Below are 13,279 nucleotides of genomic sequence, written 5' to 3'. Positions count from 1 at the left end.
GCCACATTGGTCCCAGCTGAGAAATCCTTCCGGTAGTAAGCCGCTGCGCATGCGCGGCGCGGCATCTCCCGCCCATCACGTTACGTTGCAATTGGGCGTGGCGGGCAGCAGCCGCGGCTCGTGCTCGGTCGGTTGGTGTCCGAGCGGCTCTCTGCGTGCGGCCCCAGTGGCGGCAGGACCATGTCGGCGATGGGGACTCTCGCGTTCGATGAGTACGGGCGGCCCTTCCTGATCCTCAAGGACCAGGATCGCAAGAGCCGCCTCATGGGGCTGGAGGCACTCAAGGTAACTGCGCATGCGCCACCGGGGAACCGCCGGTTCCCAGCCCCGGCTCCATGTGCTTCCCCTCCCCCACCTCGGGATCAGAGCGCGCCACCCCCCGATTTCTCCCCCCCGCCCCCCGGTTGGTCACTAATCCCCCTTCCCCCTGTAGGGTCTGGAGCCGCCGGACCTTTGTGTGTCTCTCCCGCCCTCCCCCCCGGGCCGGGCCGGGCCAGGCCAGGCGGGTGCGGGGGGAGCCGTGACCCGGCTCGGGCGCGGAGCTCTTAGGCCTGCCCCATCGGGGGCTCCCCGCCTGGCCCGGCCGCGGCCCCAGCGAAGCCTTTGCGGAAGCGCCCCAGGCTGCCCGGAGCTGGCTCCTGGTGCGGATGGAGCGGGGCGGCGGCGGCATCCGCCGGGTGCCTTGTTAAACGCCATGGCCGGGCCCTGTTGTCACGGAGTCACTAAACTAGCATCGGTCTGCGTCTTCCCTTAAATCTCTCACGCGCTGAACCCCCCCACCCCACCCCCCCGTGCAAACGTGCTTTAGTCTCCCCTGTCTTAACCCCTCGCCCCGGTTATTGTCCCGTCTCCCTTCCACCTAATAACCGCATTGAGCACGTTGTTTACAGCCCGCTTCCTCCAGTTCAAGTTTCTCTGCCTTGCACTCAACTGAACCCACTCAGAGTCTCTAATGATGTCAGAGCTCACAGCCAGGATGTTATCCCCATTCTCTTTGACCTGTCACCTGCTTTTGATACAGTTAACCACCCTCCTTCTCTTGAAATGTTTCCTCCTTTGGCTTCCTGGACTCTGTTTTCTCTTGGTTTTTCTCCGATCTCTAACTACTCCTTCAGCATGTCCTTTGGAGAATGCTCTTCAACCCTCCCCCCACTTTCAACTTTTGGGGGGAGGGGACCACAGGGCACTGTACCTTTCTCCTTTCGCTTTACAACTTACCTCTGGTTAATCCATTTCATCCACAAATACAAATTAAACGACCACATGTATGTTGACAACTCGCGCATTTACCTGCCTGCAGCAAACCTGTCTCCTTCTGCCCAAGCTAAAATCTTGGCCCCTCTCTTTGACATCTCATGCATATCTAGCTGTCAGCTCCAGGTGAATATGGCTATAACATAACTCCTAATCTGTTCTCCCTGCTCCTTCCTTTTTCAGTCACTGTAGACAACACCACCATCCTGCCTGTCACTTATGCCGTTAAACTGGGCTTTGTCTTTGACCTCTGTATTCATATCCAGGCAGTGTGTGAATCTTGCCAATTCTTTCTGGCTAACATGGCTAAGATATGGCCTTTCTACTCCATCCACACAACTAAAATTCTTGTCCAGGCTCTTGTCATCTTGCATCTAGATTACTGCAACGTTCTTTTCTCTGATTTGACAGATGCAGTTATGTCCTGTTCACATCCATTCAGAATGCTGTTGCAAAGATCATTTTCCTAACCTGTTGCTTTGACCATGTCAGTCCTCTCTTTGTGTTCCTCTACTGGCTCCCCCTTCTCAATCCCTTCAAACATAAGCTACTTGTCTTAATTTTCAAGGTGTTTCATGGTCACGCTACCTATTATCTGTCATTGATTATTGAGCAGTCCATATTCTCCTACAATCAGCCCATGATTTCAGCCTCCACTGCCCACTTGTTGCATTTTTCAAACAAACACCTTTGTGCTTTCTCTCATGCTGCCTCTCACGTTTGGGAAGCACTCCTCATAAACATTCTCAAAGCTACCTCATTATCCTTCTGATCCTACTTCCTAAGGGCTTGTCTACATAGATGTGGATTATGGGGGTGTGAATTGCCGTGCACTATAGCATTGCACTTAACTACGTAGTGTAAACTAAAAAGTACCCAGTTCATATCAACATAGTCCTGGAAACATGAATTAGGTACCTTTTAGCTCACGCCAGCAGGGTTTACATGGTGCAGTTACAGTACAACACTTCGGGGCATGCGACTCAGATGCCCGATAGCCCAAACTTCAGGACTATAAAGACCTAAAATTTTGTTTTACCATGTTGCCTATGAAATACTGGACAGCTGGTGTGCGAGATCATGTATCGTCTCATTGTTTACATGAACTCCCTTGTCTATATCCATCTGTTGGCTCTTGTCTCGTACTTAGGGTACATCTACACTAAAAATGCTACAGCGGCACAGCTGCCATGCTACAGCGGCGCCTCTGTAGCACTTCATCCCATATACAGTGTACGGTGACGAGAAGGGTTGTCCCATCGCTGTAATTAATCTACCTCCTTGAGAAGTGGTAGGTAAATGGAGGAATTCTTCCATCGACCTAGTATTGTCTACACTGAGGGTTAGGTCAGCATAATTATGTCTCTCGGGTAAAGTTTTCAGAGTAGACCAGTCCTTAGATTATAAATGATTGGATAGGGACCGTATTTTTTTGTTTCTACAGTATATAGCACAATGGGGTACTGGTCCATTATTAGGGCTCCTACGTGCTTTGGTAACACAAATAATAAATGTGTTGCATTTCAATAATTCACCTGTTGCATCACTGAAAGAGAAGGAAAGTATAATTTTAAAAACCCAGGATTTTTGGTGTTTTGCAACAGCAGAGATGGGATGCTCTTGTTTTATCCTAGTGGATAATGTGAGCAGTTTGGATATACTAGTAATCCAATGGTATGTTGAAAGGCCAAGGGATTTTTAAAGAATGACTGAATGTCAATAATCCTTTATCTGGCGAAAGTCCTTCCCAGATCATCCCTTTTGTATGAGAGAGTTAGAGTTCACAGGCAAAGATCCAGCCCACTAGTCAAATGCCTTTAATGCATGCACGTGCTAGTGGGTGTGCAGAAGGTAAAGTTGGGGTCTATATTTATATATCATAGAATCATAGAATATCAGGGTTGGAAGGGACCCCAGAAGGTCATCTAGTCCAACCCCCTGCTCAAAAGCAGGACCAATCCCCAATTAAATCATCCCAGCCAGGGCTTTGTCAAGCCCGACCTTAAAAACTTCTAAGGAAGAAGATTCCACCACCTCCCTAGGCAACGCATTCCAGTGTTTCACCACCCTCCTAGTGAAAAAGTTTTTCCTAATATCCAACCTAAACCTCCCCCACTGCAACTTGAGACCATTACTCCTTGTCCTGTCCTCTTCTACCACTGAGAATAGTCTAGAACCATCCTCTCTGGAACCACCTCTCAGGTAGTTGAAAGCAGCTATCAAATCCCCCCTCATTCTTCTCTTCTGCAGACTAAACAATCCTAGTTCCCTCAGCCTCTCCTCATAAGTCATGTGTTCCAGACCCCTAATCATTTTTGTTGCCGTTCTCTGGACTCTTTCCAATTTATCCACATCCTTGTAGTGTGGGGCCCAAAACTGGACACAGTACTCCAGATGAGGCCTCACCAATGTCGAATAGAGGGGGATGATCACATCCCTCGATCTCAACACACACAATTTGCCTGATCTAGGTATAATTTTAGTATACATTTTTATTTAGTTTAACTTCTGCTTGAAATGGAGTAAAATCATTTGTAGCAGTTGTTTTGTATCTCAGCCCCATTTAATGCTGTTTTTGTTGGGTTTTTTTGGTGGTTGGGGGGGGGGGGAAGTTACTTTGCCTTTTTTATTACCCGTGCCAGTTTTTTTCATATTTGCACCGATGGAAAACATTGGAGATGGGAATTGCTACTGGCTAACTGATGGCCCTGAAAACACTAACACCTAATCTTCTCTCACACATAACTGTATCTGCAAACAACTAAAATCAAAGGACTTTCTTTTTCACTATTTATTTGCTTAGTGTTACTAATAAAGCATTGTATTTTTAAGGATGTGTCATAATGACTGAATTTATGTTTGCATTTTTGTTTCATAGTCTCATATAATGGCAGCAAAGGCTGTGGCAAATACACTGAGAACATCACTGGGGCCCAATGGTAAGTTTGAGAATGTAAGTTTAAAAACTTTTTTTTTTTGGTAAGGTTTCTTTTATTATTTATAACTTGTATACTTTTTGAACACTTGTTTTAGGTCTTGATAAAATGATGGTGGACAAGGATGGTGAGGTGACTGTCACGAATGATGGGGCCACCATTCTAAGTATGATGGATGTGGATCATCAAATAGCTAAACTTATGGTAGAGTTGTCTAAATCGCAGGATGATGAGATTGGGGATGGAACTACAGGGGTTGTTGGTAAGAGACATTTCAAATCTGTCACCTCTGAAATTAGGTTATTTAAAAAATATTTAAAGAGTTGGCCCTACATAAACAATTAGCATCTCGAACAAACCTAGTAGAGTAGCTAGCATTTTAATCCTCTTGCAGCTCCCATATTGCGGGCTCTGTATCAGAAGTCTGGGGAAAGGGGGTGGTTTGTTTTTGTTTTTAAAAATGCATCCATGTATTTATTTTTTCACATATCTTAATTTTCTTCCAATTCCATCTTCACTCCTTAAGAAAAAGCAATAATTGGGTAGTTTCCTCACTATAATTGGTCAACCGCTGTTGATGAATTTTAGAAATTAGTGTAAACTTGCAGGGGCAAGTCCGTTAAACACACTTTCCGTGTTCTAAGAACGTGTTGCAAGATCAAATAACTTAATAAATCGATGGAGGAAAGTAAATCCTTGTTTTTATTTTGTTTTGTAGTTCTGGCTGGTGCATTATTAGAACAGGCTGAGCAGTTGTTAGATCGCGGTATTCACCCTATGCGAATAGCAGATGGTTATGAACAGGCTGCACGCGTTGCCATTGAGAATCTAGACAAAATCAGTGACAGCTTTCCAGTTGATCCACAGAACAGCGAACCTCTTATCCAGACTGCAAAGACAACTCTAGGTTCTAAAGTGTAAGTTTATACTTGAAAAACCTAACTAATGTAGTTTCATACTTGAAAGCATTTTGGGGAAAAAATCCTTTACAGTTGTTTGACTTTTTTAGCTGGAATATAACATTTGTTGCATTCGTCAATGAAATTTTTCCTTAAAGTTAAAGTCACTTTTTATTTTTATTGCCAGTTAATTTCTCTTCTGTAACTCCCTGATGCAGCAAGTTTAGGAGAAGACATTAGTAAACCATTCTCTTTACAGATTTGATGACATGTGACAAGCAGCTGCAATAGAAATTCCTCTATGCTATCTGTCTAATTCCTTTCTTTTCCACTTCCACGCTTCCTAACTGCCCTTTATATATTTGTGTGGTTGTTTCCCCTCACTTTTAAAAGATGATAGTTTGCTTAAAGAAAAGATGACAGTAGATGGATTTCACATGTGACAAATAGCTAATATTATTATAGCCTTATCTGCTCCTTTACTTCTATTAATTTGCTCTGTCACTGCTCTTATTTTTTTGGCTATAGTAAAATGGTATTTAGGTAGTTAATTTGATACTCATCATGGGTTAATTAATGAAATGTGGCTCTTTAATTTGCTGGGATAATGATTTGATGGCATAATATAGTTTTCCCCTTTTGTCAGTAGACCAGCCCAAAGTGGTGCAGGCATTTTAGGTGACAGCCTCTCAACCTTTTCAGGTGTGCCGCCCCTTTTTTTGAAGTCAAAGTTTTTCCACTACCTCCTTACATTTAATTTATATCAGTGATGACGATAATAAGCTTATATAACTTGTGTGTGTATTGAGAGGCTGACGAAGAGTATTTAACCTTGAAAGGTAATGGGGACGGGGAGGGGAGAGTGAGATGTCCTTTGCTTTAGACTTAATAAATGTTCATGACCCCTCCATTGCCGTTCATGACCCCCTAGTTAAGAAACACAGTCTAGGGTAACCCAGCATGATGCATCAACAAGTATTCAACAGATCAATTGACCATTGACGGTTTTTCTCAGTTCCCTTTAAGATAGTAGGTGTGAGTTATCTTCTCATGCTCAAATAAATTGGTTAGTCTCTGAGGTGCCACAAGTCCTCCTTTTCTTTTTAAAACAAAAGTAATCCACTTGTTCCTTCCTGTCACTATTGGAACAAAGGAAAAGCTACTAGTGATGCTTGACTTAACTGTAAGTCTGATTAACACTATTTCAGATAAATTGGTTAGTCTCTGAGGTGCCGCAAGTAGTACTCTTCTTTTTACTGTTTGTTTTGTTCTTAATGGAGGGCAGGTAGAACAATGGCACTATAAAGAAAGTTTCAAAAAACACTTGGTTTTTTCAGTTAACTCTGTGACATTTGCTGCTTGTCTTACACTAAGGAACGTTTCAGGTCTCTCAGAAAACTGTTCAATTAGTGTCGTAGTTGGAGGCAACTCTCTCCTCCCCCTGTCTTTGGGGCATATTAAAGTGGATATAGTCAAACCATTTTGCTTTAATCTTAAAGATTAATCTAGAATTTAACTTCTTCTATGCAACCAAAAATCTACATATGGTCCAGCACCAGTTGTCTATAGCATGCACCAGTATACCAAGTATATGTAAGCACGTTAAAAGAGGTCCTTTCCAAGATGTACCTTGCATGTTGTTTGGCATGCAGCCTATAGGTCATTCATTGGTTATAACTCACTTGTAATCAGTTAAGTGTGAGAGCCCAAATCTGCTTCTTGGTAACATATCCAAGAAGAGGTGTCCGTCTCCACTACACAGGCAGACATATTCAGGTCTTTGTCTCCTGTTTTATAGTTTAACTTCCTTTTTCTCCTCTTCTCCCATCTTCCTACAATGAACAAACATTCAGTGCTCAAATAATGTTTGTTCTCTATTAGGACAGTTGTTCTCTTGGGGGGATGTCTTAAACAATCTTAACTAACTTCATTACATTTTGCTTAAATTTAGAATTAATCGTTGCAACAGACAAATGGCAGAAATCGCTGTCAATGCTGTACTGACGGTGGCTGATATGGAACGCAAAGATGTTGATTTTGAGCTAATCAAAGTACAAGGCAAAGTGGGAGGGAGACTGGAAGATACCCAGTTGGTCAAAGGAGTGATTGTGGATAAAGATTTCAGCCATCCACAGATGCCTAAAGTGAGTTAGTCTTTTCTGGAGTGTCTGTATGTTAAGCTTTATTAAATCATCAAGGAACTTTTCTTTGCCCCTCTAACTACTGTCTCTGAACACCTCTCATGTATTCTAAAATAGAAGTTGCTCTTTCCTAGCTTGTAGAAAAAATAGCTTTATTAGTATGGGGTTGGGCGGGGGAGAGAGAGTGCAAATATTTTTGAGGTCAAAATAATTAATCTTAAACTTTATTTTAACATGTAGGAAGTTAAAGATGCTAAAATTGCAATTCTCACTTGTCCATTTGAGCCACCTAAGCCTAAAACCAAGCACAAGCTTGATGTAACATCCGTGGAAGATTACAAGGCACTGCAGAAATATGAAAAGGAGAAATTTGAAGAGATGATAAAACAGGTTAGAGTTTATAAACGTATTTATCCCTGATGACTTTTCCCCAGTGTATATAAGAGTGAAATATTTTGCTTTTCATGTATGATTTGACCAGTAGTCTCGAAAGAAGCAGACCTGTTTGCATACATATACTTTTAAAAAGTTACAACTGAATGACAAACTATTCAAAAAAAATAGCTGTAATTAATTAACAGACTATTTTGAAATTCAGCTCCATGGTTAGTGTCTTTATGGGTCATCCTTTGTATCCACTGTATTTTGGTACTTGTGGGTTCAAATTAAATGCATTGTATTGCTTTTAACTTAGCAACATATATTGGAATTGTTTTCAGATTAAAGACACTGGTGCAAACCTAGCTATTTGCCAGTGGGGGTTTGATGATGAGGCAAATCACTTACTGCTTCAGAATGAGCTACCTGCTGTTCGTTGGGTTGGCGGACCTGAAATAGAAGTAAGTAAACTTCTCTCGGACTTCTAACACATGATCACTTCAGAAGCTCTGGCTTTCAGGAGGAGAGCAGCACAACTAATATATACGAGTCTAAATCACTGATTGTAAAATATCACTTGTGAAAAGGGCCCACTGTGAATGGGGCCATGATCCACAATTGAATCCTCTAGACACTACCCCAATACAAATAATAACTGAAGGATGGGAGTTAAAATTGAGCTAAAAAAGTGTGATGGGTTACAGAAAGGTGACCTAAGACTCCACATTTAAAATGTCATTCCTTGCTCTGCAGAAGCAACTGGTTCCCTGAAATACTCTGAAGGAGGGGAAGTGTCCATTTCAGAGTCTAGTCCATAAGCTGGCCTTCTTCCATCCATGTCCCACAATAAAAAACCCTTGAGAAAAAATTCTTTTCAAAATGACTGGTTTTGTTTTGTTTTTTTAACTTGTAGTTGATTGCCATTGCAACTGGAGGGCGCATCGTTCCTCGTTTCTGCGAACTCACGTCTGAGAAACTAGGCTTTGCTGGCATTGTCAGGGAGATCTCATTTGGAACAACAAAGGATAAAATGCTTGTCATTGAGCAATGTCAGAATTCCAGAGCTGTGACCATCTTCATTAGAGGAGGAAATAAGATGGTGAGATGCTCAATATGTAAATGAGAGTTTGATCATGTCTCCTGCTAATTCTATCAGCTTGCAAAATCAGCAGGTGCATCCAAAAGAAGCCTCAGTGTTGTACTGTCTTATCTGAAGTGTGGCTAGAGGGAGTGAATAAATCTGTAGTCCACCTGACTGGGATAGCCAACAGTGATTGCTAGTTAAGAGTGGCAACTCGCTGTGCAAAGTACCACAAGAATCACTTTGTTTGGTGTTGAGTAAAACTGATGATTGTTTGTTATCATGCTCTACGAGTAACTTTACTCTTGTGCCTAATCCCTTTTACTTTTAATGGACTGCTCATGTGAATAAAATGATATGAATAATTTGGAGGATCAGGTTCTTACTCATTTTCACATAGCAGTAGATATCTAATCTTCATCTGTAAGTCTTGGCCTGACCTTTAGATAAGAATGGTATCTCCTGTACAGCAAAACAAAATTTCAAAACTTTGCATTAAATCGGTTGGTGTCTAGTGTGTTGCTCTTATCCTGCTGGTACTTAAGTCCTATTTGGAGCCAAAAGCATAAGAAAAAGGGGAAAACTGAGAGGGTGCAAATAAAGAGTTAAAAATAGATTTGTAATCTTTTAAAAAAAAAAAAAAAACTTTTTGATGTTTGCTTAACTTTTTAAAAAAAAATAAAATGCATCAAGCTATTAAGTGGACTTTCTGAAGTATGAACCATAAATATTTTAGTGTAAAAAGCCTTGTTTTTATCTTGGAAATACCCCAGGCTTGAAACGCAATTTGATCATCCAAGTGAAGGGTTGAAAAATCTTTAAAATGTGCATGTGCAATTTCTAAGTATTGAAAAGTTGATTATTTCAAAATGTAAAGGTTCATGAAAACAGTGAATTAAAAAAATCTAGGTCATTACAACAACAGATTTCTATTCAGATATTACTTGGCTGTGTGGAGTTTCTGATTTTGTATTAGGAAACCTTGATGAAGTAAGATTTTCAGGACTCTCCTAACTTTACATACTGTAACATAACTTGTTATATTCTAAAATTCAAGATAATCGAAGAAGCAAAACGATCTCTTCATGATGCCTTGTGTGTAATCCGGAACCTGGTTCGTGATAACCGCATTGTGTATGGAGGAGGTGCTGCCGAGATCTCTTGTGCTTTGGCAGTTAGTGAAACAGCAGATAAGGTAAAAAAAAAAAAAAAACCAAACAAACAACCTTTTTCATCATTCTCCTGCTCAAGGAAAACATCAGCCTTTAGTATCTGTAACTGCAAAACAAGTTTCAGAGTAACAGCCGTGTTAGTCTGTATTCGCAAAAAGAAAAGGAGTACTTGTGGCACCTTAGAGACTAACCAATTTATTTGAGCATGAGCTTTCGTGAGCTACAGCTCACTTCATCGGATGCATACCGTGGAAACTGCAGCAGACTTTATATATACACAGAGAATATGAAACAATACCTCCTCCCACCCAACTGTCCTGCTGGTAATAGCTTATCTAAAGTGATCATCAGGTTGGGCCATTTCCAGCACAAATCCAGGTTTTCTCACCCTCCACCCCCCCCACACAAATTCACTCTCCTGCTGGTGATAGCCCATCCAAAGTGACAACTCTTTACACAATGTGCATGATAATCAAGGTGGGCCATTTCCAGCACAAATCCAGGTTTTCTCACCCCCCCACCCCCATACACACACAAACTCACTCTCCTGCTGGTAGCTTACCAGCAGGAGAGTGAGTTTGTGTGTGTATGGGGGTGGGGGGTGTGTGGAAAACCTGGATTTGTGCTGGAAATGGCCCACCTTGATTATCATGCACATTGTAGGGAGAGTGGTCACTTTGGATGAGCTATTACCAGCAGGAGAGTGAGTTTGTGTGTGTGGTTTTTGGGAGGGGGTGAGAGAACCTGGATTTGTGCAGGAAATGGCCCAACTTGATTATCATGCACATTGTGTAAAGAGTTGTCACTTTGGATGGGCTATCACCAGCAGGAGAGTGAATTTGTGTGTGGGGGGGTGGAGGGTGAGAGAACCTGGATTTGTGCTGGAAATGGCCCAACCTGATGATCACTTTAGATAAGCTATTACCAGCAGGACAGTGGGGTGGGAGGAGGTATTGTTTCATATTCTCTGTGTGTATATAAAGTCTGCTGCAGTTTCCACGGTATGCATCCGATGAAGTGAGCTGTAGCTCACGAAAGCTCATGCTCAAATAAATTGGTTAGTCTCTAAGGTGCCACAAGTACTCCTTTTCTTTTTGCAAAACAAGTGTATGCTAAGGAATTTCATGCTTTCACTTATGCACAGTGTCGTATAGTTTCTGAAAAACTATACATAGTTTTTCACATAGTAACTGCTGCTGCTTCAGCATAGGAAAGCAAAGTAGAAGAAGAAAAGCTGTTGTGCTTTAGTAAACTACTTTGTGGTTACTGATTAAATGATACTGTGAAATTTTCCATTGGATTGCTAGCGGCCTTTCCAGATTGATGTAGTGTTATCAGTGATGTTCCTTTTGCAATACTAAAATTGTCTTTTGAAAGATGAAATGGGGCAACTTAAACATATCAAAGTCATGTCTGAATTCAAGTACAGATCTTAGGGTTTGGCTTTAAAAGGATGTAACCTTTAGCCAGGTCACAATGTGCAGCCCCTGGAATGGAGACTGTGGTTGTAGATGAGGCATTCAGTGTCACATGACTCCATCCCCTACCCCTAGACCCTCATTTCAATATGATAATCAAATTGCAGTCACTCCCACCATTTCATGCCAGGACTTTTAATGTAGCAGGGTCTATGTGATGAGTTACTGAGCAGCCAGCTGATGCATTGTAGATTCACACAGTGAAATGGCTTATCATGTAGACAAGCCATTTGTCCTTAAGACTGATGTAGGATGTATTATGCATATAAGTACTTTGGCACCACATATAAACATCCTGTTGGGTAGGGTGGACCATGTTTTTAAGGAACACTTGTATCTATTGTATATGGATAAATTCTTTCACTGTTTTAGTGTGGTAACCTGGTTTTTCCAACAGTCTAATATAAGCCTGTACTCTTCTAGTGCCCCTCTTTGGAACAGTATGCTATGAGGGCTTTTGCTGATGCCCTAGAAGTCATTCCCATTGCGCTTTCTGAAAACAGTGGAATGAATCCCATACAGACTATGACTGAAGTGCGAGCTAGGCAAGTGAAAGAAAACAATCCTGCTCTTGGGATCGATTGTTTGCGCAAAGGAACAAATGGTAAGAAATCCTTGGTACACTGTGAATATTGTGGAAGGCATTTCTCAGCAAATGTAAAAAGCCATAGTAGACTTACCGTGCATGCTACAAAGACTTTGGAAAATGCAGTCACTTAGTACTTCATATTTGAAGAATTTGGAATAAAAACCCTTAATTTTACACCACATGAGCAAAACATTTTGGCATAAGTAGAATGAGTTCAGGTGAGAATTTGACTTGGAACTGTCTTTGCTTTTAGAAAAAAGAAAAGGAGTACTTGTGGCACCTTAGAGACTAACCAATTTATTTGAGCATAAGCTTTCGTGAGCTATAGCTCACTTCATCAGATGCATAGAAAGGAACATATAGTAAGAGAGACGCACGCACGCACGTTGGAAGTTACCATACAAACTGTGAGAGGCTAATTAGTTAAGATGAGCTATTATCAGCAGGAAAAAACAACTTCTGTAGTGATAATCAAGATGGCCCATTTAGACAGTTGACAGGAAGGTGTGAGGATACTTAACTTAAGGAAATAGATTCAGTATGTGTAATGATACCTCACTGTAATCTCTAAACAGCTGAAAGGGAATAACACCAAAATTCTGGGATTTGGTAGAAGGGTGTGATTGTATGGTGGTAGAATTTTAAATCTGAAATGTGATTTGCGCTCTACGGGCTCTTTTAGTGTGTCTTTAATTTTTTATTTTGGGGGGGATGTCTAAATATTTCCCCTCTTTTGACAGATATGAAGAAACAGCATGTCATAGAAACCTTAATTGGTAAAAAGCAACAGATTGCTCTGGCTACTCAGATGGTTAGAATGATTCTAAAGATTGATGATATTCGTAGGCCTGGAGAATCTGAAGAATGAAGGCTGAAAAACAAGGAATAAAATGTAATGGAGCCACTGCAGTAACAAAAATTAGTGAGATCTCAACAGTTCATCTTCAGCTATTTATTTCTTGACAACTTTTCTTTTTGTTTTAGATACTGTAACTGCTAGTTGTTGAAGACAATAAAATGCCATTTAGCAGTTGTGGCTTCAAGAGTTATTTGTGGCATCATTGTATGTTCTTACATTTTTCCTAGCAAATACATCCTTTTATACTGATATGTGGCAAGAAAGGTAGCTCAGATGTTCCATTGTTCAAATTATTTATGGCCCTTCATCCGTTGTCCCTGCAGCAGACTCCTGCTGTTGCCTGTAGACAGAATCTCTTTCCATTGACTGTCCAATGGTCTGGATTCTCTAGCTCTTCAGTGCAGCAGACTGGAAATTCTCTGTCAATTTACATAAACTTTAAAAATGGAGTCTTGTATGGAATTAAATATGCAAACGAATAATGCAGTATTC

The 13,279-nt window shown here is 41.3% G+C and overlaps 1 protein-coding gene across 1 annotated transcript; it reads left to right on the top strand.

Annotated features, from left to right (window-relative positions):
• Positions 1-80: 80 nt before the first annotated feature.
• On the top strand, positions 81-12,958 carry CCT5 (chaperonin containing TCP1 subunit 5). Its single transcript, XM_084619508.1, has 11 exons — positions 81-285; positions 4,133-4,193; positions 4,288-4,452; positions 4,909-5,107; positions 7,041-7,233; positions 7,471-7,620; positions 7,950-8,069; positions 8,522-8,707; positions 9,747-9,884; positions 11,763-11,943; positions 12,669-12,958. The coding sequence occupies exons 1-11, from the start codon at positions 181-183 to the stop codon at positions 12,794-12,796; spliced, it is 1,626 nt and encodes a 541-aa protein (XP_084475634.1). The 5' UTR covers positions 81-180; the 3' UTR covers positions 12,797-12,958.
• Positions 12,959-13,279: the final 321 nt, after the last annotated feature.

Source organism: Lepidochelys olivacea (genome assembly GCF_965140295.1).
Source record: "Lepidochelys olivacea isolate rLepOli2 genome assembly, chromosome: 2".
Taxonomy (NCBI): domain Eukaryota; kingdom Metazoa; phylum Chordata; order Testudines; family Cheloniidae; genus Lepidochelys; species Lepidochelys olivacea.
This window is presented reverse-complemented; position numbering and strand designations above follow the sequence as displayed.